This window comes from Mustelus asterias, chromosome 5, assembly GCF_964213995.1.
Source record: "Mustelus asterias chromosome 5, sMusAst1.hap1.1, whole genome shotgun sequence".
In the NCBI taxonomy this organism is placed as follows: domain Eukaryota; kingdom Metazoa; phylum Chordata; class Chondrichthyes; order Carcharhiniformes; family Triakidae; genus Mustelus; species Mustelus asterias.
This window is the reverse complement of record NC_135805.1, coordinates 25,838,353-25,861,696: the sequence shown is the minus strand read 5'-3', so window position 1 is coordinate 25,861,696 and position 23,344 is coordinate 25,838,353. Positions and strand designations below refer to the sequence as shown.

Here is a 23,344-nt window from a genome sequence, read left to right as displayed (position 1 = left end):
TTCAGGCTTTTTTTCATTTGAGTTGTATACAATCTTGCAAAAATAAACAAAAATAAACTGCTGGACATAGTTGTAAAACAACATATCTATTTTGTCGGCTTATTTCTGATTAATGACAATGGTGCGGAAAATCTCAAAATTGCTTTTGAGTGACATGGTACAAATATTGACCTGGGCATTGGTAGAAAACTGCTCGTCATAGAAATCATAGAATCCCTACAGTGCAGAAAGAGGCCGTTCAGCCCATCGAACCTGCACCGACAACAACCCTACCCATGGCCTATCCCCGCAACCCACATATTTAGCCTGCATTTGAGCATAGCCAATCAACCTAACCAGCAGACACGGCGAGAACTCGACACAGACAGTGAACTGGAGCTGGAATTGAACCCGGTCCATGGCATTGTGAGGCAGCAGTGCTAACAACTGTGTCACTGAACCGCTCTTCTTTATGTCAGGTCTGCCTGAGGGGGCTGATGGAGGCCATGGTTGAACATCTCATCTGAAAGGCACTTCTGACAGTGCAGCGCTTTGTTAGTACTGCATTGGAGTGTCATCTTTATCATGTTAAATAGATTGTCATTTGGAAGGGTAACATTTGGACAAATACTATCCATTGGAAACTAATATGAAAATTAGAATCAATGAGATGGATTAGGAAGTACATAAAAATCCCACTTCAGACATTCGAGCACAGAATCCAGGCTGACACTCCAGTGCAGTGCTAGGGAAGTGCTGCACTGTCAGAGGTGCCTTTTAGTGATTTGCTAAACCAAAACCCCATCAGCCCCTCAAGTGGACTTGACATATAGAAGAGCAGTGGAGTTTTCTGCCAACGTCCAGGCCAATATTTATATCATGTCACTCAAAAATACATGGTTGTGATCACATTGTTATTTGTGGGAGCTTCCTACTACAATTGGCTGCTGCTAGTCCTACATTACAATAATGAGCATACTTCAAAAGCGCTTCATTGGCTGTACAGAGCTTTGGGATGTCATGAAGTCGTGAAAGGTGTTAATTAAATGCAAGCACTCCCTCCCCCACTCCTTCCCTCCCCCCTCCCTCTCTCCCCCCACCGCCCCCCCCCCTTCCTCCCTCCTTCTCTCCTCTCCTCTCCTCTCCTTCCTTCCTTCCTTCCTTCCTTTCCTCCACAGCCTGTGTTCTTTTCCACAGCCTGTCTGAATTTATTTTCACTAAAATGAATTCAATTTTTATTTAAAATCATCTGGCACTTTGTTAATGTCATGGGAACTGGATGATTGAAGCGCGGTCATCCTCATCTGAAAACAGATGCACTCATCAATGACATTTTGTTACAAGTATATAACTATCAGGGAGAAATTTATCTTTTCCTTCTTTTTTTGCCCTTCAGGAAATTTCATGAATATGTGGAGGGTAGGAGTGAACATAGGTGATGACGGGAGGTAGTTAAAACTATGAAGGAAAGGGACAGGTTAGGTAGAAAGAGACTTGTTTCCATTGTGGGGCCTAGAAGAAGAGGACATACAGTTCACATATTTAATGGAATGCATAAGACTAAGAGCAGGATTTCTTTTACGTGGCGGTACCATGGAATGTGCTATTGGAGTTTGAGATTGTTAACCTATAAGAATAGGTTAGATAGGTGGTTGAAAGTAAAGGTGATTCTTTGCACAAGAAGTAATCAACCGATGGTTCCCATTGAAAGACTTGATTCTGTGTTACAGTTCTATATAGGAACAAGTTACACCTACCATGATGGGACAGACTTAATGGGCCGGCAGGTCTATCCTATTCTGTACCATTATTTTTTGAATTAATACATTTCAAGTTATGAATCAAGATATGCAGTGTTTCATCATAAAGTCTACATAATTTAACTATATGAGAGAGTGAGGCTCTTCTCTCAGCAGGTGGAGGGGACCTTGTTTGACACATACAATGTTTATAGAGTGGGGTCAGGTGGCTGGAGTTAAGATATAGATTAGCCATGATCTCAGTGAGTGGCAGACTTGGTTTGCGGAGCTGAATGGCCTACTTTTGTACCTGTGTTTATGCATCACCTGAAAGGTGGCACCTCACACAACATGACACTTGTTTAGTTACAGAAGTGAGACATTTTATTTCGTAGACCTATAAACCCCTTGAGTAAGTCTTGCATTTATTTCAAAACTATTTCAGCTGGCAAATGGGTCAGTAACTACATAACAAAAGAATAAGAGCAGTAATGACAAATTTCTTCACACACATAGTTAAGATCTGAAATACATTACCTGAAAGGGTGGTGGAATCAGATTTCACAACAACTATTCAAAGACAACTGGATATGTCTGTGAAGAGGGCTAATTTGCAGGGTTATGAGGGAAAAGCACTAAGTTTAATAGTTCTTTCAAAGAGCTGACACAGACATGATGGGCTGAATGACCTCCTATACTATATTGTTCTGTGATGAACTGTGAGAATGTTTGCAATGTTGTTAGATCATGCCAGAGTTTTGATGTTTTCTTTCCTCATTTCTCATACCCCAGTTAAGGTTAGAAAGGTTAAATACTCTTTCTCCAACTCTGCTTCGCCCTGTGCCCATCCCAATCCTGCCCCGCACCATGCGACTGATAAAAGTTCAAATGGTTCCCCCAGCAGTCAGGATGCAGGTATCGAATACCCTTTCCCTTCCCAAAACCAATAGATCAATACATATCCAAAGTAGTTGACAAAGAACATGTGACTGTACTGCCGTTACTGTAGCTCCATGTACAGGCAATGTAATGGAAGGAATATGATGAAACTGATTGCATATATAATAGAACGCGTTCTGGGGAGCAGCTTTTTTTTAAGGCACGAGTCATATCGAACCATATCAACTGTGGCTCAACTGGTAACACTCCTGCCTCGGCGTCACAATGTTCTAGTTGCAAGTCTCATTCCAGGACTTTGAGCATACAAACAGAATTGAGACTGGCACTCTGGTGCTGCATTGTCAGAGGTGCCATATTTTGGATGAGAAGTTAATTTGAGGCCTTCTGTGACCTTTAGGGTGGCACTATTGAAAGAAGTATTTATCCCTTTGGCTTGGGCCAATATCTATCCCTAAATCAACATCGCAAAAACTGATTATACAGTCATCACGTTGCTTTTTGTGCGTCAATTGGCTGCCGCATTACAACAATGAAGAAGAGCTTAATGCTATACAAGCCAGTTCAGCTAAAGGTGTATTTATCTTCACTCTGCCTGTATTTAATCCTACCTTTTTATTGGTGCCCATGTCTGGTACCTGTACTGTTATCAAACCTGTTGAATGCCTTTGAGGAATATGTTCAGACTTTGATAGATGTTTGCAGTCCAAAAGTTACATGGAAGGTTGTGTCATGGATTTCAACATCCTATATAAAGTAAAGCAAAAGTAAAACTAAAATAAAGTTTATTTATTAGTCACAAGTAAGGCTTACATTAACACTACAATGAAGTTACTGTGAAATTCCCCTAGTCGCCACACTCCGGTGCCTGTTCGGGTCAATGCACCTAACCAGCCCCAGTGGGAGGAAACTGGAGCACCCTGAGGAAACCCACGCAGACACGGGGAGAGCGTGCAAGCTCCACGCAGACAGTGACCCAAGCCGGGAATCGAACCTGGGTCCCTGGCGCTGTGAGGCAGCAGTGCTAACCACTGTGCCACCATGCCGCCTAAAAGATTGCCTCGATTAAATTTGGGGATTCCTGGATCGGAATTAGTATTTAAATTACTAGATTAAGCCGAAGTGTCTCATAAGGGCAGGCAACTGGTTCTAACTGGGGTTTGGTTCTGAAAAGGAAATGCTGTTGGTTCCAATGTCTATTGCCTAAAACAAAATTCCTGGGGAAACTGTAACTTCCTTCAGTCTTTTCTTGATTCAGTACAGGATCATTAAAAGGGTGTGGAATATAAAAGCCCGATTTGTTTAAATTCTGGTGATGACAACATGTTGAGGTCACTAAAGTGAGTTTGGATTCCATGTAAAATAACTGGAGTAAGCCTTTTTGTAAGTAATGATGCAGAGTGTGATTTTCCCAAAAACTCTTTCCCAAAAAATGCCCAACGGGTGGGATGTTACGACGCAGAGATTGATCCCCTTTTGAGAAGCCACACCGAATCCCCCAAAGAGAATTACCTCGCTTCATAATCTGTTAAAAGTGTTTGGGAAGGTGTGAACTGTTCTTCATTAACGTTTAGAGGTTCATTAACAAAAATACCTCACACTCACTTTAAGTGAATAATTAACAAATTATTTATTCAACCAACCGGGAACTTTAACTAAATAAGTAACAGGTCGATTAAAGTAAGGTTCTACAGGAATGCTGTTCAAATAAATACACGGATCTTTCATTAACAGAAATAAATAATAATTTAGTCACTCTCAAAAATATACAACCAGGTGTTTTGGCTTTGGAAAACCTGTGGAGTTCTTCTGTCGATTCTGCTGTCTTTAAGCTTTTTCTGATTTGGTACCCTTCGTTAGATAGATGGAGAGTTCTCTTGAGAGATAAAAGTTGGGAGGGAGCCACCCTTGCCCTCTCTCGGTGTTAAGAGGTGGTAGCTCTTCAGTTGAACTGCAGGCAGACAGTTGAGTTCCCCTTTTTATAACTGTGATGGCCTAACAATTTCCCTACACCAGGATTGGTCTGATGTTTTCAACAACAGCAAATTCAAATTTTATAGGTTCCTGATAGCTGAGTGTCTTCTTTAAACTTATAGGCTGTCAAAATTCAAAAGCCTGCAAAGCCTGTTACCAAGGCAACCCTGATGCTTGGTCCTTGTGACAAGTGTTGCAATCTGCATACCCTGTGTGCTTGCATTTTAAACCTCCAAGCACTGACACAAAACCACTTCACAAACTCAACTTCATAACAGTGGGAAAATAGGAGGTGGTGGGGCCTAATGCTGCTCGAGAGACTGTCAGCAGACTGCAGAGGGGGTCACTGCACTCCATTCCGCCCCCCCCCCAACCGATTGCTGGCCTCCTGTTCACCAGCCGGTGTGCCAGGCAATGCCCTCCCTGCCCCCAACCTCCCAGGGGGCCTCAATTGCCTCTGGTCCCACCAGTGAGGCCGTCATGTCGGGTCCCAATTGCTGGGGACCATACGTGATCCCTGCCTGGTGTGGACCTCCACCGGCGAGGTCGGAAATCCAAGTGAGCCCGGACAATCGTGCTCTGCGCTCACTAAACAGATTCAAATGAGGAATATATATTTAAATCAGCCTCGCACCATTCCCCAGCACAAGGCTGATTACGTCTGAAAAAATGGCCCGGGAAGATCGCGGCCAGATGCCGGTCGCGATTCCCGTTTTTGGCCTCACGCTTAAATTTCCCGCCCCGTTACGCTACTGGACCAGCATAGTGGGACGGGGAAATTACGCCCCTAGTCCCTGGTAAGATGAACTAAAAGAGGCAAAACACAGTAAGTTAGATAGTTGGTGAGAGGTTGGAGTTGATTGTGAGGTAGCAGATAAGGATCAACCAGATTTGTCACGTGAGTGGATTTGTACTGGTAAAAGGCTGGTTTCTCGGAGTTTTGAAGGGGAACTGGCTGATACAGGTGTTAGAGGGGATACTACCCCAGCTGAAAAGGTAATTTTGTAAATCGTTTTACTTTTTTTGACCATGGGAACGCAGATAAATCAACATGAAATCTGCATTTCTGCAGGGTGATATCTTTTGGTGAAAAAAAACTATGGAAACTTAACAAATGTGTCTGTGGTTTGAAGGTTGCTTCCAGGGTGTTGCCTTTATCTGTGATGCTGAAAATAGGTTGTGTTTAATGAAAAGCAGATCATAAAGGAAAACATATAGGTGATTTCAGGATGCATGTTGGGTGGTACTTCGGAATTTGACAAACAGGGTATTAATAAAACTGGAGGAGAGTTTTGTGGTAACTTGAGACCACAGTAAAGGAAATTGGTTGCATTGTTTAAGAGAAGGATCTTCTTTATATAATAAAATAACAAGGTTTGATAGTCACTCAACAGAACAGGACGTGGAGGCTTTGGAGAGAGTACAGAAAAGGTTTACCGGGACGTTGCCTTGTATGGAGAGTATTAGCTATGAGGAGAGATTGAATAAACTGGGATTGTTCTCCCTGGAAAGATGGAGACTGAGGGGCGACCTGATAGAAGTTTATAAAATTATGAGGGGGAGAGATAAGGGAAACAGTTGGAAGCTTTTTTCCCAGGGCAGAAATGACAATCACTAGGGGGCACAAGTTCAAGGTAAGGGGGGAAAAGGTTCAGTGGAGATGTGCAGCGGAAGTTTTTTACACAGAGGGTGGTGGGGGCCTGGAATGGACTGCCAAGTGAGATGGTTGAGGCAGATACGTTAGCGACATTTAAGACTTATCTGGAAAGATATATGAAGAGACGGGGAATAGAGGAATACAGGCGGTTGGTCTAGATAGGATAACGTGATTGGTGAAGGCTTGGAGGGCCAAAGGGTCTGTCCCTGTGCTGTACTTTATTCACTAGCAAAACAGTTATTGCTTGTAGAACACTCTCTTGCAGACAGAAAAGCCCTCCAAAACCCACTCATGCTCAGAACCCTCAAAAGGCGCCAGTAAAACAATTATATAGGAGAAAAAGCTTATAAGAACATTGTACTCAAAATGACACTCTGTAAAACTTCACCTCTTCCCCCCCCCCGCCCTTAAATTTCAATCTCCAATCAGGATAGAAATACAACAATAGTAATGTCTTATGTTGGCCATGCTAAATTGACCCTAGTGTCAGTGGAACTAACAGGGTAAATAAGTGGGGATACGAGGATAGGGCCTGGGTGAGATTGTTGTCAGTGCAGGCTCGATGTCTTCTCTCCTGCTCACTTTTGCTCTGAGATCCAGATGAGACTTTAGTCTTCTACCCAATTCCGCTGGAGAGAGCCGGTTGGGAATTGTGAAACCTGAGGAATACCCAGCAACAAGTTGCCCATCAGCTTTTGAAAGATTGCTGGACTGGATGACAGGTCAAAAACCAAATGATTGCGCTACTCTTTATGGGCGTTGATGGTCATATGTCATATACTGCTTCGAATCTTCCTCTAGCAAGAGTTTTTGATATGCCTGGCTCATGTCCAGTTTTGAAAACATCTTGCCTCCCACAAGAGTTGAAAACAAATCTTCCACCCTAGGTAATGGATAAACATCTAACTTGGAAACCTAGTTAATGGTGAGCTTGTAGTCACCACATATGTGAACAGTACAGGAACGATTGGAACTGTCCAATGAAAAAACTGAATACGCTCACTGAGTCCAAGCCTTTGCAGCCATTCCAATTCCTCCTCCACTTTCCTTCTCATAGAATCCCATAGAATCCCTAAAGTGCAAAAGGAGGCCATTCGGCCCATTGAGTCTGCACCGACCACAACCCTACCCAGCCCCTAACCCGGTAGCCTCACGTATTAACCCTAGCAGTCCCCCTGACACTAAGGGGCAATTTACCAAGGCCAATCAACCTAACCTGAACATCTTTGGACTGTGGGAGTAAACCAGAACACCCGGAGGAAACCCATGCAGACACAAGGAGAACTTACAAACTCCACAGACAGTGGCCCAAGCCAGGAATCGAACCCGGGTCCCTGGCACTGTGAGGCAGCAGTGCTAACCACTGAGCCACCGTGCCATCCCTCTCATAGCATAGGGCACTGCTCTGGGCTTGAAAAAGCACAGAGTAGTCTGAGGATCTACGAAAAATTTCACAGTAGTACTGCACAATGTACCCAGTTTATTGATTCCAGAGATGAAGGGGTGTGTCTTATGCAGAGAAGTTGTGCAGTTTAGAAGAATGAGGGGAGACCTAATTGAGGTATCTATGATGTGGAGATGTCGGTGTTGGACTGCGGTGGGCACAGTAAGAAGTCTCACAACACCAGGTTAAAGTCCAACAGGTTTATTTGGTAGCACAAGCTTTTGGAGCGCTGCCCCTTCATCAGGTGAGTGAGTGAAGAGTTGGGTTCACAAACAGGGCATATATAGGCACAAACTCAATTACAAGATAATGGTTGGAATGCGAGTCTTTACAGGTAATCAAGTCTTTACAGATGCAGACAATGTGAGTGGAGAGAGGGTTAAGCACAGGTTAAAGAGATGTGAATTGTCTCAAGCCAGGACAGTTACTGAGATTTTGCAAGCCCAGGCAAGTCGTGGGGGTTGCAGATAGTGTGACATGAACCCAATATCCTGGTTGAGGCCGTCCTCATGTGTGCGGAACTTGGCTATCAGTTTCTGCTCAGCGATTCTGCGCGGTTGTGTGTCTTGAAGGCCGCCTTGGAGAATGCTTACCCGAAGATCAGAAGCTGAATGCCCGTGACTGCTGAAGTGCTCCCCAACAGGAAGGAAACACTCCGGCCTGGTGATTGTCGAGCAGTGTCCATTCATCCGTTGTTGCAGCGTCTGCATGGTCTCCCCAATGTACCGTGTCTCAGGACATCTTTTCCTGCAGCGTATCAGGTAGACGACGTTGGCCAAGCCGCAAGTGTATGTACCGTGTACCTGGTGGATGGTGTTCTCCCGTGACATGATGGCATGCATGTCAATGATCCGGCACGTCTTGCAGTAGGTTCTGTGGGTTGTGTGGTGTCGTGGTCACTGTTCTCCTGAAGGCTGGGTAGTTTGCTGCGGACAATGGTCTGTTTGAGGTTGCGCGGTTTGTGTTTATATATGCCCTGTTTGTGAGCCCAACTCTTCACTCACCTGATGAAGGGGCAGTGCTCCAAAAGCTCGTGCTACCCAAATAAACCTGTTGGACTTTAAGCTGGTGTTGTGAGACTTAATTGAGGTATATAAGATGTGAAAGGAGATTGACAGGATAGAGATAATATTTCCTCTTGTGGGGCAATCTAGAACATAATTTTAGGATAAAGGGTAGCAGATTTAAAACAGAGATGAAGAGAAACTACTTTTCTCATTGAGCCATGAATCTGTGGAATTCACTACCCCTGAGTGTGGTGGATGCCGTGACATTGAGTAAATTTAAGGAGGAGATAGACAGATTTTTAATTAGTAATGGGTTGAAGGGTTATGGAGAGGAAAGTAGAGACTTCTGCACAGTAGGGATTCTATGATTCGAACTGTGGTCCCCAGTTACCCTGAGTTTTTGAACTACTAGTCCAGTGACAATATCACTATGCCACCTTTATTCCTGATAGCTATGGAAGATTTCATTTGGAGCCCAGGGAACACATTATTGTTTCAGATTCCAGCATCTGCAGCAATTTTCTTTTATCGAAGTATTGTTTGTATCCATTGGACGATCGGATTAAATACTACTTAATATCGGATTAAATACTACTTAGCTGACATCATTCTCACCTCTAACTCAGAAGGCTGTGGTTTGAAGCCAAATGGTACAATTCAAGCACATAAACTGGGTTGGTGCTTCAGTGAATTACTGAAGGAGTATTCCTGTTGAAAGTGTAGTATTAAATGGTGACCCCCATCGTGTGGATGTCAAATATCCTATGGCATAATTTGCTTCTATACCACAGGAAGTAGTTGATTCCCAAACATTGAATGAATTCAAGAGGCGGCTAGATATAGCACTTGGGGTGAACCGGATCAAAGATTGTGGGGACAAAGCAGGATTAGGCTATTGAGTTGGACGATCAGCCAGATCGCAATGAATGGCGGAGCAGGCTTGAAGGGCCGAATGGCCTCCTCCTGCTCCTATCTTCTATGCTTCAATAAGGGCAGAATGTATATCCAGTGACTTGACCAACATTCCTCCCTTAGCTAATGTAATAAGTTAAATGGATGAACAGTTATTCACCTCATTTGCAATTTGCAAGTTGACTGTCTGTGCCTGTATTTAATTAATTATCAATTAATGATAATTAATCATTGACTATTAATCAGTTTGGGACATTCTGAAAATTTGCTAATGTAACACGTTTCCTTTTGAATTTTCAGCTTGGACTGACTATCGCCATTCGTTACAGTCACAGGTAAATCTGGCAAATACTTTTGTATCTTTGTTTCCATGGGAGAAGGGGCAAAGAAATCAGATTTCTTACAGTTGTGGTTTATGTTCTGGAGATGAAAAGGGGAAGTACAAACCGTGCTTTGCTGACTCATTCCTTCCATGTATTAAATTCTAGCTGTCGCTCAATAGAATGGTCTTCATTTTTATTGCAAGTAATAAATTTCCATGACAGGGCAAAGCATGTGTGCGCGGCTGCAGGTTCAGAAACCACCATGGCTAATTTCCTGGTATCCCCAGAAACCCCCTGACAGAGAACGCGCGTACCTCCCCATGTGCCCCCACCAACCCCCCCCCCTTTCTACCACCTACACAAGAAAGATCCACTTCCTCGTGGGTGGTTGTGTAACTCCACAAGAGCTGAATCTTGCAAACAACTTATGATATTTTTTTTTGCGTGTACAGAAGTGTGGTATAATTGCACTGTGAAACATAAGTTTCAGTTTTTAAAGTTTATTTATTAGTGTCACAAGTCGGCTTACATTAACACTGCAATGAAGTTACTGTGAAATTCCCCTAGTCGCCACACTCCGGCACCTGTTCGAGTACACTGAGGGAGAATTTAGCATGGCCAATGCACCTAACCAGCACGTCTTTTGGACTGTGGGAGGAAACCGGAGCATCCGGAGGAAACCCATGCAGACACGGGGAGAACGTGCAGACTCCGCACAGACAGTGACCCAAGCTGGAAATTGAACCCGGGTCCCTGCCACTGTGAGGCAGCCGTGCTAACCACTGTGCCACCGTGCCACCTCAAAACATAAGGTGGTGTAGAAATATTTAAATAGAAAGTTAAAAAGGATCACCTGATCACAAGTGAGGCAAAATGAGCCTAAATAAGCCGCAAACATTTTTAAATGCCTGGCAATCCTTGTCTTCATATTTAATACAATTTTGCAAACTTTAGAATGGTTTGTTTTGAGGGGAAATTTGTTATTTTGTGTGATATCTTGTACAGTGATGGATGTCTTTCTGCGTGAATCAGCCAATAACAGGACCAGGTTTCCCTTGAGATGGGAATAAAACATGCATAGCAATAAATGCCTTAGTCCAGTGTTTATGCTGCTCAACCAACCTACATAGAAATATAGAAACTAGGACCGGAGTAGGTCATTCGGCCCTTCCAGCCTGCTCTGCCATTCAATATGATCATGGCTGACCCTGTATCTCAATGCATACTCTCATGCTCTCCCCATACTCTTTGACACTTTTATTAGAGTCTAGAAATCTATCTATTTTCTTCTTAAATATATTCAGTGACTTAGCCTCTACAGCCTTCTGTTATAGGGAATTCAACAGGTAGACCAATCTCTGAGTGAGGAAGTTTCTCCTCATCTCAGCCCTAAAAGACCTACCCTGTACCCTGAGACTGTGACCCCTTGTTCTAGAACCGCCCAACGGTCAGGTGTTCAAATCCCAAAATGGCAAGTTCTGAAATTGAACTTTGGTAATTGATGAGCTCAAAAGAGGACCATGGAAAGCTGCTAGTTAATCAAACAAATAGCTTCACTTCAGAAAAGGAATATTAGAAAGCTAGTCTGAGTGATGATGACCATTGATTGATACGATTCAACAATTTCTTCTTAATCTGTGCTGGCGCCACAGGACTTGATATTTGCCCCTCTGCCGGTGTACTCTGAAGAATAGATAGGCTACACACCAAAACAGACCAAGCTTTCTTCAACAATGTCCTGCAATCACTACGATCAAGTTGGACAAGAGCCCAGTGATGTTGTGGAATGTTAAGTCAGACTGAATCATAGAAATCATAGAAACCCTACAGTGCAGAACATAGAACATAGAACATAGAACATTACAGCGCAGAACAGGCCCTTCGGCCCACGATGTTGCACCGACCAGTTAAAAAAAAACTGTGACCCTCCAACCTAAACCAATTTCTTTTCGTCCATGAACCTATCTACGGATCTCTTAAACGCCCCCAAACTAGGCGCATTTACTACTGATGCTGGCAGGGCATTCCAATCCCTCACCACCCTCTGGGTAAAGAACCTACCCCTGACATCGGTTCTATAACTACCCCCCCTCAATTTAAAGCCATGCCCCCTCGTGCTGGATTTCTCCATCAGAGGAAAAAGGCTATCACTATCCACCCTATCTAAACCTCTAATCATCTTATATGTTTCAATAAGATCCCCTCTTAGCCGCCGCCTTTCCAGCGAAAACAATCCCAAATCCCTCAGCCTCTCCTCATAGGATCTCCCCTCCATACCAGGCAACATCCTGGTAAACCTCCTCTGCACCCTCTCCAAAGCCTCCACATCCTTCCTGTAATGTGGGGACCAGAACTGCACACAGTACTCCAAGTGCGGCCGCACCAGAGTTGTGTACAGTTGCAACATAACGCTACGACTCCTAAATTCAATCCCCCTACCAATAAACGCCAAGACACCATATGCCTTCTTAACAACCTTATCTACTTGATTCCCAACTTTCAGGGATCTATGCACACATACACCTAGATCCCTCTGCTCCTCCACACTATTCAAAGTCCTCCCGTTAGCCCTATACTCAACACATCTGTTATTCCTACCAAAGTGAATTACCTCACACTTCTCCGCATTAAACTCCATCCGCCACCTCTCGGCCCAACTTTGCAACCTGTCTAAGTCTTCCTGCAAACTACGACACCCTTCCTCACTGTCTACCACACCACCGACTTTGGTGTCATCAGCAAATTTGCTAATCCACCCAACTATACCCTCATCCAGATCATTAATAAATATTACAAACAGCAGTGGCCCCAAAACAGATCCCTGAGGTACACCACTTGTAACCATCGGCCCATCGAGTCTGCACCGACCACGATCCCACCCAGGCCCTACCCCCACATATTTTACCCGCTAATCCCTCTAACCTACGCATCCCAGGACTCTAAGGGACAATTTTTAACCTGGCCAATCAACCTAACCCGCACATCTTTGGACTGTGGGAGGAAACTGGAGCACCCGGAGGAAACCCACGCAGACACGAGGAGAATGTGCAAACTCCACACAGACAGTGACCCAAGCCGGGAATCGAACCCGGGACCCTGGAGCTGTGAAGCAGCAGTGCTAACCACTGTGCAACCGTGCTGCCCATACTGCATCCATACATTTTGCTGTTCCTTCCATCGTCACTGAGTCAGTATTCTGGAATGGTCCAAATAACATCATTGTAGAAAGAATGACTTCCATTTATGTAATGGCTTTCCTGAATGCAGAACATCCAATGCAAGTTCTTTGAATTGTAGTCACTGTTGCAATGTAGGAAACCTGGAAGCCAATTCGTGTGTAGCAAGCTGTCACAAAGAGCATTGTGATAATGACTATAAAATCTGTGGTGCTGATAAATGTTGACCATGATGTTGGGGATAATTCCTGCATTTTTTTCAAATAGTGCCATGGAATTTTTTATGTCCACTTGAGAGAGCGGACGGGGACCATATTTAATTCCTCAGCCAAAAGACAGCACCTCAGACAGTGCAGCATTCCCTTAGTACTGTGCCAAAAATGCCAGCTCAAATTTTTCCACTCAAGTCTATGGAGTGGGATTTGTACCCATAACCTTCTGAGGTGAGTAACTCACCTCCTGGACCCCCAAAGCCTGTCTGCCATCTACAAGGCGCAAGTCAGGACTGTGATGAAATAATCTCCCCTTGCCTGGATGAGTGCAGCTTCAACAACACTCGAGAAGCTTGACACCATCCTAGACTATGCAGCCCATTTTATTGGCATCGAAAAAGATAAACTTACCTAAGGTAACCTTTATTCAGAAGCTTAATAAGTTACATATAAAACGTGCCTCAAGTTCCTGGATTTTGACCCAGTGACAGTAAACATCTGCAAACATTCAGTCCCTCTACCACTGACACTCAGTAGCAGCAGTGTGTACCATCTGCAAGATGCTCTGTTGGAACTCACCAAGGCTCCTTTGGCAGCACCTTCCAAAGCCATAACCACTGCCATTTCAAAGGACTAGGGCAGCAGACACATGGGAACACCATCACTGCAAGTTCTCCTCCAAGTCAGTCACCATCCTGACTTGGAAATATATCGCCGTTCCTTTACTGTCACTGGATCAAAATCCTGGAACTTAAAGCATATTTTTTTACATAATTTATTGACTTCCTGAATAAAGGTTAACTTCGATAAGTTTATCCTTTTTCTATGGCTTGCGTATACAAATCAGGTCTGCTACCTCTTGTGTCCATTTATGCCTACCTATTGGCTTTCCAGACTTGAACTCCATCTCCCTCTTCCATGTTGTTTACTCCTGGTCCGCTCCTCTTGAGTTTTTCCTACTTCTGGTATCTACAACATGCCTCCACTGGGACTCCACCCTGTTGTTTTCCTTCCTATCCTTCTGCTCCAAACGGTAGCTACTGTCATTGTGGTACCTGCTGGTGTCTATCATGGAGTAGCAATCCCAATTGCATCATTTTTATTTCTTGACACATGATGTTGCTGTATAGGGATTAACTCCCCCATCTTCATAGAATCATAGAATCATAGAAACCCTACAGTACAGAAAGAGGCCCTTCGGCCCATCGAGTCTGCACCGACCACAATCCCACCCAGGCCCTACCCCCATATCCCTACACATTTACCCACTAATCCCTCTAACCTACGCATCTCAGGACACTAAGAGCAATTTTAGCATGGCCAATCAACCTAACCCGCACATCTTTGGACTGTGGGAGGAAACCGGAGCACCCGGAGGAAACCCACGCAGACACGAGGAGAACGTGCAAACTCCACACAGACAGTGACCCAAGCCGGGTATCTTCCAATTCTATTCCTCCCCATCTTTCCTCCGAAGGCGGGACATGTCATCCTACCCAGCTTTCGCCACGTTTGGTGCCTAACCTGCAATTTATGCTGTGAACCTTGTCTTTGTGATGCATGTCAATCTGTCCCTTACTCCACCAGTAACCTATTCTCAATTGAATAAAGGTTTGTGTCTGTGTAAGTGCCTTTAATGTTGAAGAAATCCCAAAGGGCTTCTTAGAAGTATAGTCAGGCAGAAAACATATTTGGCGCTAAAGAAGATAGTGGGAAGGGTGACTAACAACGTGGTCTAACCTGTGTTCTCTCATCATTGCCAATAAGTTTGTGCTGACCTCTTTGTGAACTCTTATTCAAATCCATTCGCAATGCTTTCCAACCTTTGCCCAACATGAAGGATTGTCAGCATTTGTAACTGCATGCACTTTGCATTTGCAAAAGCCTCCCCCCCATGTATCTTAAGGTAGAATTGCTAAATCCAGCCCATGTGCGAGTTGCATTTTTTCCCCATTTGTTAAGTGTTTGTTTTTATTATGTTTAGATGGACAAGTACTTTGACAGAAGTTAGCTGGTCCAAATCGCCCTTAGGCTTACATCAAATAATGCCAATTACCATTACATGGTAAATACTTTCCTAGTGGGGTGAGAAGACATGACTGAAGTAGAGCGCTGCATTTTAGACTGCTTACTGTGGAAAATATTTCATGTGGCAATAGGGTGCATAATCCACCTACGGCTTTGTTGCTCGTGGGTTTTGAGGTAATTCCCTCATGAAATATTTTCCATGTGCAACAACCTATTTTTTGATCAGCCTGTGTATATTTTGGGTGCATGTTAGTGCAATGTATCTCAATCTGTTGTGTCCTTGGCTTGTCCAATTGAAAAAAAAACTCTTTTAAAAAAGAAAAATAGTTCCATTTGATTAATAAAAGGTCCAGAGTAACTGTGTACATTTATATTGTTATTTTCTTATGTTGCATGCGAGAATTTATTGTAGATTTTTGCTGCTGTTTCTAACTTTATGGTCTGAAAGTTTGCAATTGTCATTATCACTTCATTTACAATAACAAAATGATCCCACAGGCACAAGGTGTTGCTGCTAATCTTTAACGAGGTGAGAGACCTTTTTGCTGTGAGATGATACAGATAAAGTTACTTTTGACAATTATGACTTTTAATTGTATTTTGTTTTTCTGGACTCCAGATGTGTACATTTAATTTCTAAAATTACCTTTGGACAGGCAGTGGTAGGCTAAATGTAGATTTAACATTTTCTGTTACATCCACATGCATGCAATTCTCATCACTTTTAATTTTTGTTTTCAAAGTAAAGAACATCTTCTGATTGGCAGTGAAATCTTTAGGAGGCAGCTGCCATAAAGTCACAAATGAGTCTTGGTCTGCTGAGTGAGTAGAGTCGAAGCGGTCAGCATTGGCTCAAGGGTAGCATTCTTGTCCCTGAGACGGAAGGTCACGGCCGGAATTGCATGATAACTGGTGTAATTAACGCTGGTTTTTTCAGTGGGAGTTCAGACAAGAATCTCCCACACCCTGTGCACTGCAGAGGCCACCAGCATGAATATCATTAAGAATTAGGGGGCGGGACCTATTCCCGCAGTCCCGACCCCCACCCAAGCAGGCTGACCACCCCCCCCCCCCCGACCGAACCGCGACCCCCCCCCCTCAGCCCACCCCGATTGCTGGCCTCCCTCCTTCCCCACTGATCCCGACTGCAGAGTGGTGGTGGGATCCTCCACCTCCACCGATCACTCCTTAGGACCCGCCCCATCAGGCCCTGCCCATAGGCTCCACCTTATAGGCCCCGCCCCTTGGCACTTCCCCAATGGGCAGTGCCAAGGTGCCCCCTGGGAATTGGCACTTGATTTGATTTGATTTATTATTGTCACATGTATTAGTATACAGTGAAAAGTATTGTTTCTTGCACGCTATACAGACAAAGCATACCGTTCATAGAGAAGGACACGAGAGTGCAGAATGTAGTGTTACAGTCACAGCTAGGGAGTAGAGAAAGATCAACTTAATGCAAGGTAGGTCCATTCAAAAGTCTAATGGCAGCAGGGAGGAAGCTATTCTTGAGTTGGTTGGTATGTGACCTCAGACATTTGTATCTTTTTCCTGACGGAAGAAGGTGTGGAAGAGAGTCTGTCCAGGGTGCATGGGGTCCTTTATTATGCTGGCTGCTTTGCACAGGCTGGCACTACCAAGTTGGCAATGCCGAGGGGACACCACCCCCTGCCACCCAACCCCCGGGGGCCCCGATTGCCCCCTCCTTCACTCCAGCGGGATCAGGCCGCTAGCTCCCCGAAAGTGGGGAGTTAGTGTAATCCCTGCTGGAGTAAAATACTCTGGCGGGGTGAGAGAGGCTAGCGGGCCTGGAGAATTCAATTCCAGGCCCGCTATTTCACATTCAAATAGTCTTGAAATGACCATTTAAATGGTCTGTGTGCCTTCCCGCCAATTTCCGGCACGGAGCAGATGCTGCTGCAAATCCGGCGCTGGGAGATGCAAGAGGAATGTGAATGCTCGTGAATCGGCCGCTGCTGGATTCTCCCGGCCCGCTGCACTAAAAACGTAGCGTAGTGGGATGGGAGAATTGCGGCCCACGTGGTTTATGGCCCACTCCAGGCCTTGAGGACATAATCTGAGTTGACACTCTTGGAGGACTTCCTCGGCTGCAGGAAGTATATGATTCAGGGGAATGTGTACCAAGGTTTTCCCCGCTATCGACAAGAGGCAGGCAGCTCAATAGTTTCCACGGCTCGATTTATCTCCCTTTTTAAACAATTGTTGCAGTTTTCACATCTTTAATTCATCGACTTGACTAAGTTTGACTCGGTGAATCATGAGGCTCTGTGGATTGTGATCCATATAAACATATGAACAAGGAGCAGGAATAGGCCGTTCAGACCCTTGAGCCTGCACTGTCATTGAATAAGGTCATGTCTGGTCTGATGGTAACCACAAACCCTCATCCCACCCACCCCCCATAACCTATCACCACATTGCTTCCCAAGAATCTATCCACCTCCAACCTGAAAAATATTCAAAGATTCTGCTTCCACCGCCTTTTCAGAAAGAGAGCTCCAAAGACTCAAGACACTCAAAGTGGAACTATTTCATCTCCTCTCCATTTTAAATGGGTGACCCCTTATTTTTAAACAGTGATCCCTAGTTCTAGACTCTCTCACAAGAGGAAACATTCTCTCCATATCCATCCCATCAAGACCCCTCAGGATCTTATATGTGACAATAATAAATCAAATCAAGCCAACTCTTACTCTTGTGAACTCCAGTGGCTACAAGCCCCACCTGTCCAACTTTTCCTTGTAAGACAACCCACCCATTCCAGGTATTAGCCTGGTGAACCTTCTCTGAATTGCTTCCAACGCATTTACATCCTTCCGAAATAAAGATTTTTATGTCCAAGAAACTTAACCACATTCTTGCAATTGCTTGATGGTGATTTGACTACAACTGTCTTGAATGATAGATCTGGAACAGGTATCATCAAAACCAGATCAAGCCAAATAAGGCTGTATGTGATAGCCCCCCATAGTATTTACAATCTACCTGTTAGTGACTATTCACCTCGTCAAAGATCAACTGCTGTCTAGTGTCAGTATTAAATATCATCTAGATGAAAAACTCTTGTCGTCTTCATGCCAAAAATTGACCTCCATAGGTATGCATGAATTACATTATGTAGGTGACTGCAGTATCGCTGCCCACTCCGCATCAGATTTACAAGTCATTCTTCAATCCCTTCAATTCTATACAGAAGAGACTCCATTTGTACTTGAATGTTCATAGAATCCCTACATTGCAGAAGGGTGCCATTCAGCCCATCTAGTCTGCACCGACTCTTACCCCAGACTTACCCTGGAATCCCATGTATTTACTCCACTAATCCCCCTAACCTATACATCTTGGGACACTAAGGGACAATTTAGCATGGCCAATCCACCTAACCCACATATCTTTGGGCTGTGGGAGGAAACTGGCGCACTCGGAGGAAACCCACGCAGACACTAAGAGAACATGCAAACTCCGCACAGTCACCCAGGCCAAAATTGAACCCGGGTCCCTGGCGCCATGAGGCAGCAGTGCTTGCCACTGTGCCACCAAAACAAAACTCATATCCACGCAGATCTGGTCAACCAACTATTCCACCTCCCATGTATATTGAAGGAGAATCTCTGGAATACATTCAGCATTCCCCATACCTTGGCACCCACCTCTCATAAAAATCCACCATTGACGAGGAGACTCAACACCAGATGGGCTGTGAAAAGTCAGCCTTCTACAAACCATGATTGTTCAACAACAAAGACCTCTGCTCGTCAACAAAAGTCTTTAGTGTACAGAGTGGTTGTCCTCACCGTGTCCCTGTACTACAGCGAGTTCCGTACCCTATCAGTGGCACATGAGAGCATGAGTGAAATTCCATAAACTAGGCTTCCACCACATCCTCTGGAATCAATGGGAGGACAGCGCCAGAGCGAGGCGACGTCTTGAAAACTGGGCCCAGCATACCTTCTAATTCTATCTTATACTCTCCTTCTATACTTCTAAAACTTTATTCTGACATTTTTAAACGCTCTATCACTATAACACTACATTCTGCGCTCTCTCCTTTCCTTCTGTATGAATTGTATGCTTCATCTGTATAGCGTGCAAGAAACAATACTTTTCACTGTATGTTAATACATGTGACAATAAACCACATCAAATCAAATCAAATCAAATGAAGCCAGTTCCACAGCCATTCGGTAAAATTCGTGCAGAATTAACTTCAATGGAGGGAATACTGCAGCTGGATGGACGAAAACTGTCACCCTCACCAAGTTCTATTTTCTCAACTACCAAATGGCCAACGTTCCAAAGAAGGAGAAATATAATGTTTCAAAGACACCCTGAAGCTTTCCTTGAAGCGCAGCACTATTGATATTAACAGGAAGGAACTTGCCACCAGTCATTCAGAATGGCGACAACCTGTCCATCAAGAGAGTCAGAAAGGTATAGGGGGTAGACAGGAAAGCAGAGTTGAGACCATAATCAGATTTCAAGAAGAAATTAGATGATTCCAAGAAGAAATTAGATGTTTTCAAGAAGATATTATACATTAGATACAGCTCTTGAGGCTTAAAGGGATCAAGGGATATGGGGGGGAAAGGTGGGATCAGGATATTGAATTTGATGATCTGCTGTGATCAAAGTGAATGGTGGAGTTGGCTCGAAGGGCCAAATGGCCTACTCCTGCTTATATTTTCTATGTTTCTATCAGCCATGATCTTATCAAAGGGTGAAGCAGGCCAAGGGGCTGAATGGCCTACTTCTGCTTCTAATTCATATGCAAGCTGCATCACACTTTTTTGAGTCCCAGCACTTTAAAATGATGAGGTGGTCTTGCGGCAGAGACGGAAAGAAGTAAATCCTGCACTCCAGATCCCACTAACCCATGGAGTGTCCTGCTCCATGCACCCAAAGCTATGGTAGTTGAGAATTGGGGTCTGTTCACTCACATGAAATCCAGAGATGTGCTGGTTCGGTGGATTAACCATGGTAAATTGGCCCTTAGTGTCAGCGGGGAGTAGCTAGAGTAAATGCATAGGGTTATGGGGATAGGGCCTGGGTAGGATTGTGGTCAGTGCAAACTCGATGGGCCGAATGGCCTTCTTCTGCACTGTAGGATTCTATGATTCTATGAAGGCTCAACAAAGTCAAGACCTCAAGTTGACATCATCCATGAATTGAGGGACAGCCGATGATGAGGGACAGCTGATGATGCTGCTAATACAGCAGTACTGAAGAAACACAGCAACAATAGAGCAGACAACTTAAAGACTTATCCTTCAGGTCGATGAGAAAGATCCCATGGTATTATACAGCGAATAAATGTGCTCCGGTCAGCATTTACTGCCCAACCAGTGAAAGGATGATCTGGTTATTTTTATCATTGAGACTTGTGAGACCCTTCCAAATGCAAATTTAGCTGTCGTGCTTTCCTACATTTTAGCAGTGGCTGCATTTCAAAGATACTTTTATTGCTTATGAAGTGCTTTGGGGTGTCCTTCAGTCAAGCAAAGTGCAGTATAAATGCAAATTCTATCTTGTCTGTCATAGCCACCTGTGGGGTACATTAGAGTCTTAGAAAAATAGGTCCAGAGGACATGAGTCTGAATGAATGAAGAGGAAATGTTGGCATGAATGTGGTGACTGCATATAGCATGGGAGAATCCAAAAGAGAAAGGAATGAAAGTTGGCATGAATGTCTTTACTGCATAGGGCAATACTCGGAACAGTCAGCCCGATAGGGTGGCGGAGGTGAAAACATGGTTGTTCAGTGTGTGCAGTGTTCAGTGTGGATGTCGGAAATCTCTTTGAGCATTCTAACATACTGCAGATGTTTGAAATCTTCATTCAGTACGCAGGTCATTGTAATAACGGTGGAAGAGAAATAATCTATCCAATAGCCTGCTTTTATTGATTTGCCCTGTGTTATAATTATGCCACATGTTAATACATGTGGTTTTCTGTATTTCCTGGCTTTCCTGCAGAAGGCAGAGAGTGGCTGTGGAGGGGTCTTTCTCTGCATGGAGGTCAGTGACCAGTGGAGTGCCCCAGGGATCTGTTCTGGGACCCTTGCTGTTTGTCATTTTCATAAATGACCTGGATGAGGAAGTGGAGGGATGGGTTGGTAAGTTTGCTGACGACACCAAGGTAGGTGGTGTTGTGGATAGTTTGGAGGGATGTCAGAAGTTGCAGCGAGACATAGATAGAATGCAAGACTGGGCGGAGAAGTGGCAGATGGACTTCAACCCGGATAAGTGTGTGGTGATCCATTTTGGCAGATCCAATGGGATGAAGCAGCAGTATAATATGAAGGGTACCATTCTTAGCAGTGTAGAGGATCAGAAGGACCTTGGGGTCCGGGTCCATAGGACTCTTAAATCGGCCTCGCAGGTGGAGGATGCGGTCAAGAAGGCGTACGGCGTACTGGCCTTCATTAATCGAGGGATTGAGTTTAGGAGTCGGGAGATAATGCTGCAGCTTTATAGGACCCTGGTTAGACCCCACTTGGAGTACTGCGTGCAGTTCTGGTCACCTCATTACAGGAAAGATGTTGAAGCCATTGAAAGGGTGCAGAGGAGATTTACAAGGATGTTGCCTGGATTGGGGGGCATGCCTTATGAGGATAGGTTGAGGGAGCTTGGTCTCTTCTCCCTGGAGAGACGAAGGATGAGAGGTGACCTGATAGAGGTTTACAAGATGTTGAGAGGTCTGGATAGGGTAGACTCTCAGAGGCTATTTCCAAGGGCTGAAATGGTTGCTACGAGAGGACACAGGTTTAAGGTGCTGGGGGGTAGGTACAGAGGAGATGTCAGGGGTAAGTTTTTCACTCAGAGGGTGGTGGGTGAGTGGAATCGGCTGACGTCGGTGGTGGTGGAGGCAAACTCGTTGGGGTCTTTTAAGAGACTTCTGGATGAGTACATGGGATTTAATGGGATTGAGGGCTATAGATAGGCCTAGAGGTGGGGATGTGATCGGCGCAACTTGTGGGCCGAAGGGCCTGTTTGTGCTGTGGCTTTCTATGTTCTATGTTCCCCACACAGTGAGGAAATTGACTTTTTTTCCACTTGGGCAGAAGCAGCTTCAGCTGAGTTCCTCTGACTACATAACTTCTCAAGAAAGCGTTTTCATTGAAAACCTGTTGTGAATGTTAGAAATAGACAAAGTCACGTCTAGCCCGTCATTTAGCCTTTTGTATTGTCATCCATTACATTTAAAACAAATATATCAATATGTAAAAACATGCGGCACGGTGGCACAGTGGTTAGCACTGCTGCCTCACAGTGCCGGGGACCCAGGTTTGATACCCGGCTTGGGCCACTGTCTGTGTCGAGTCTGCACATTCTCCCCGAGTCTGCGTGGGTTTCCTCCGGGTGCTCCAGTTTCCTCTCGCAGTCCAAAGGTTGTGCTGAATATGTGCATTGGCTGTGCTAAATTCTCCTGTAGTGTATCCGAACAGGCACCGGAGTGTGGCAATTGGGGGATTTTCACAGTAACTTCATTGCAAATGTAAGCCTACTTGTGTTATAACGAGAGGCTGGATAGACTGGGACTTTTTTCTCTGGAGTGTAGGAGGCTTAAGTGTGGTCTTATAGAGGTCTATAAAATAATGAGGGGCATGGATCAGCGAGATAGTCACTATCTTTTCCCAAAGTTAGGGGAGCCTAAAACTAGAGGGCATAGATGTAATAAATAAACTTTAACAATGCTGATAACTGAACTCATCAGCAGTTATAAGCTTTGGCACCTGATTAAGCTTTATTCTTTCCATGAGGACACAACATGTGAACATTTGATTGTGGCGAATTCCTGTTCCTCAAGAGGAACTTGCACAGAAATTTGTTTGGGCCCCATTCTGTGCCAGGATGGATGTCATCAATGGTGTTTGTTCCCTTTTGTTGGTCGTACCATCCTGCACAACGAGCAACCTTTCATCTGGGAGATCAGCAGTCATCGGTTAACGTGGACAATTTTCTATCAGATCCTGGCT

At 44.5% G+C, this 23,344-nt stretch overlaps 1 protein-coding gene across 2 annotated transcripts in view; it reads left to right on the top strand.

Moving 5' to 3' along the window:
* The window catches only part of acoxl (acyl-CoA oxidase-like), a 427,580-nt gene that overhangs the window by 91,972 nt on the left and 312,264 nt on the right, over positions 1 to 23,344 (top strand). For both annotated transcript variants that reach the window (XM_078212293.1, XM_078212294.1), the window contains exon 10: positions 9,910 to 9,944. In XM_078212293.1, coding sequence (XP_078068419.1) covers positions 9,910 to 9,944 — 35 coding nt within the window. The remainder of the gene's footprint in view (positions 1 to 9,909; positions 9,945 to 23,344) is intronic.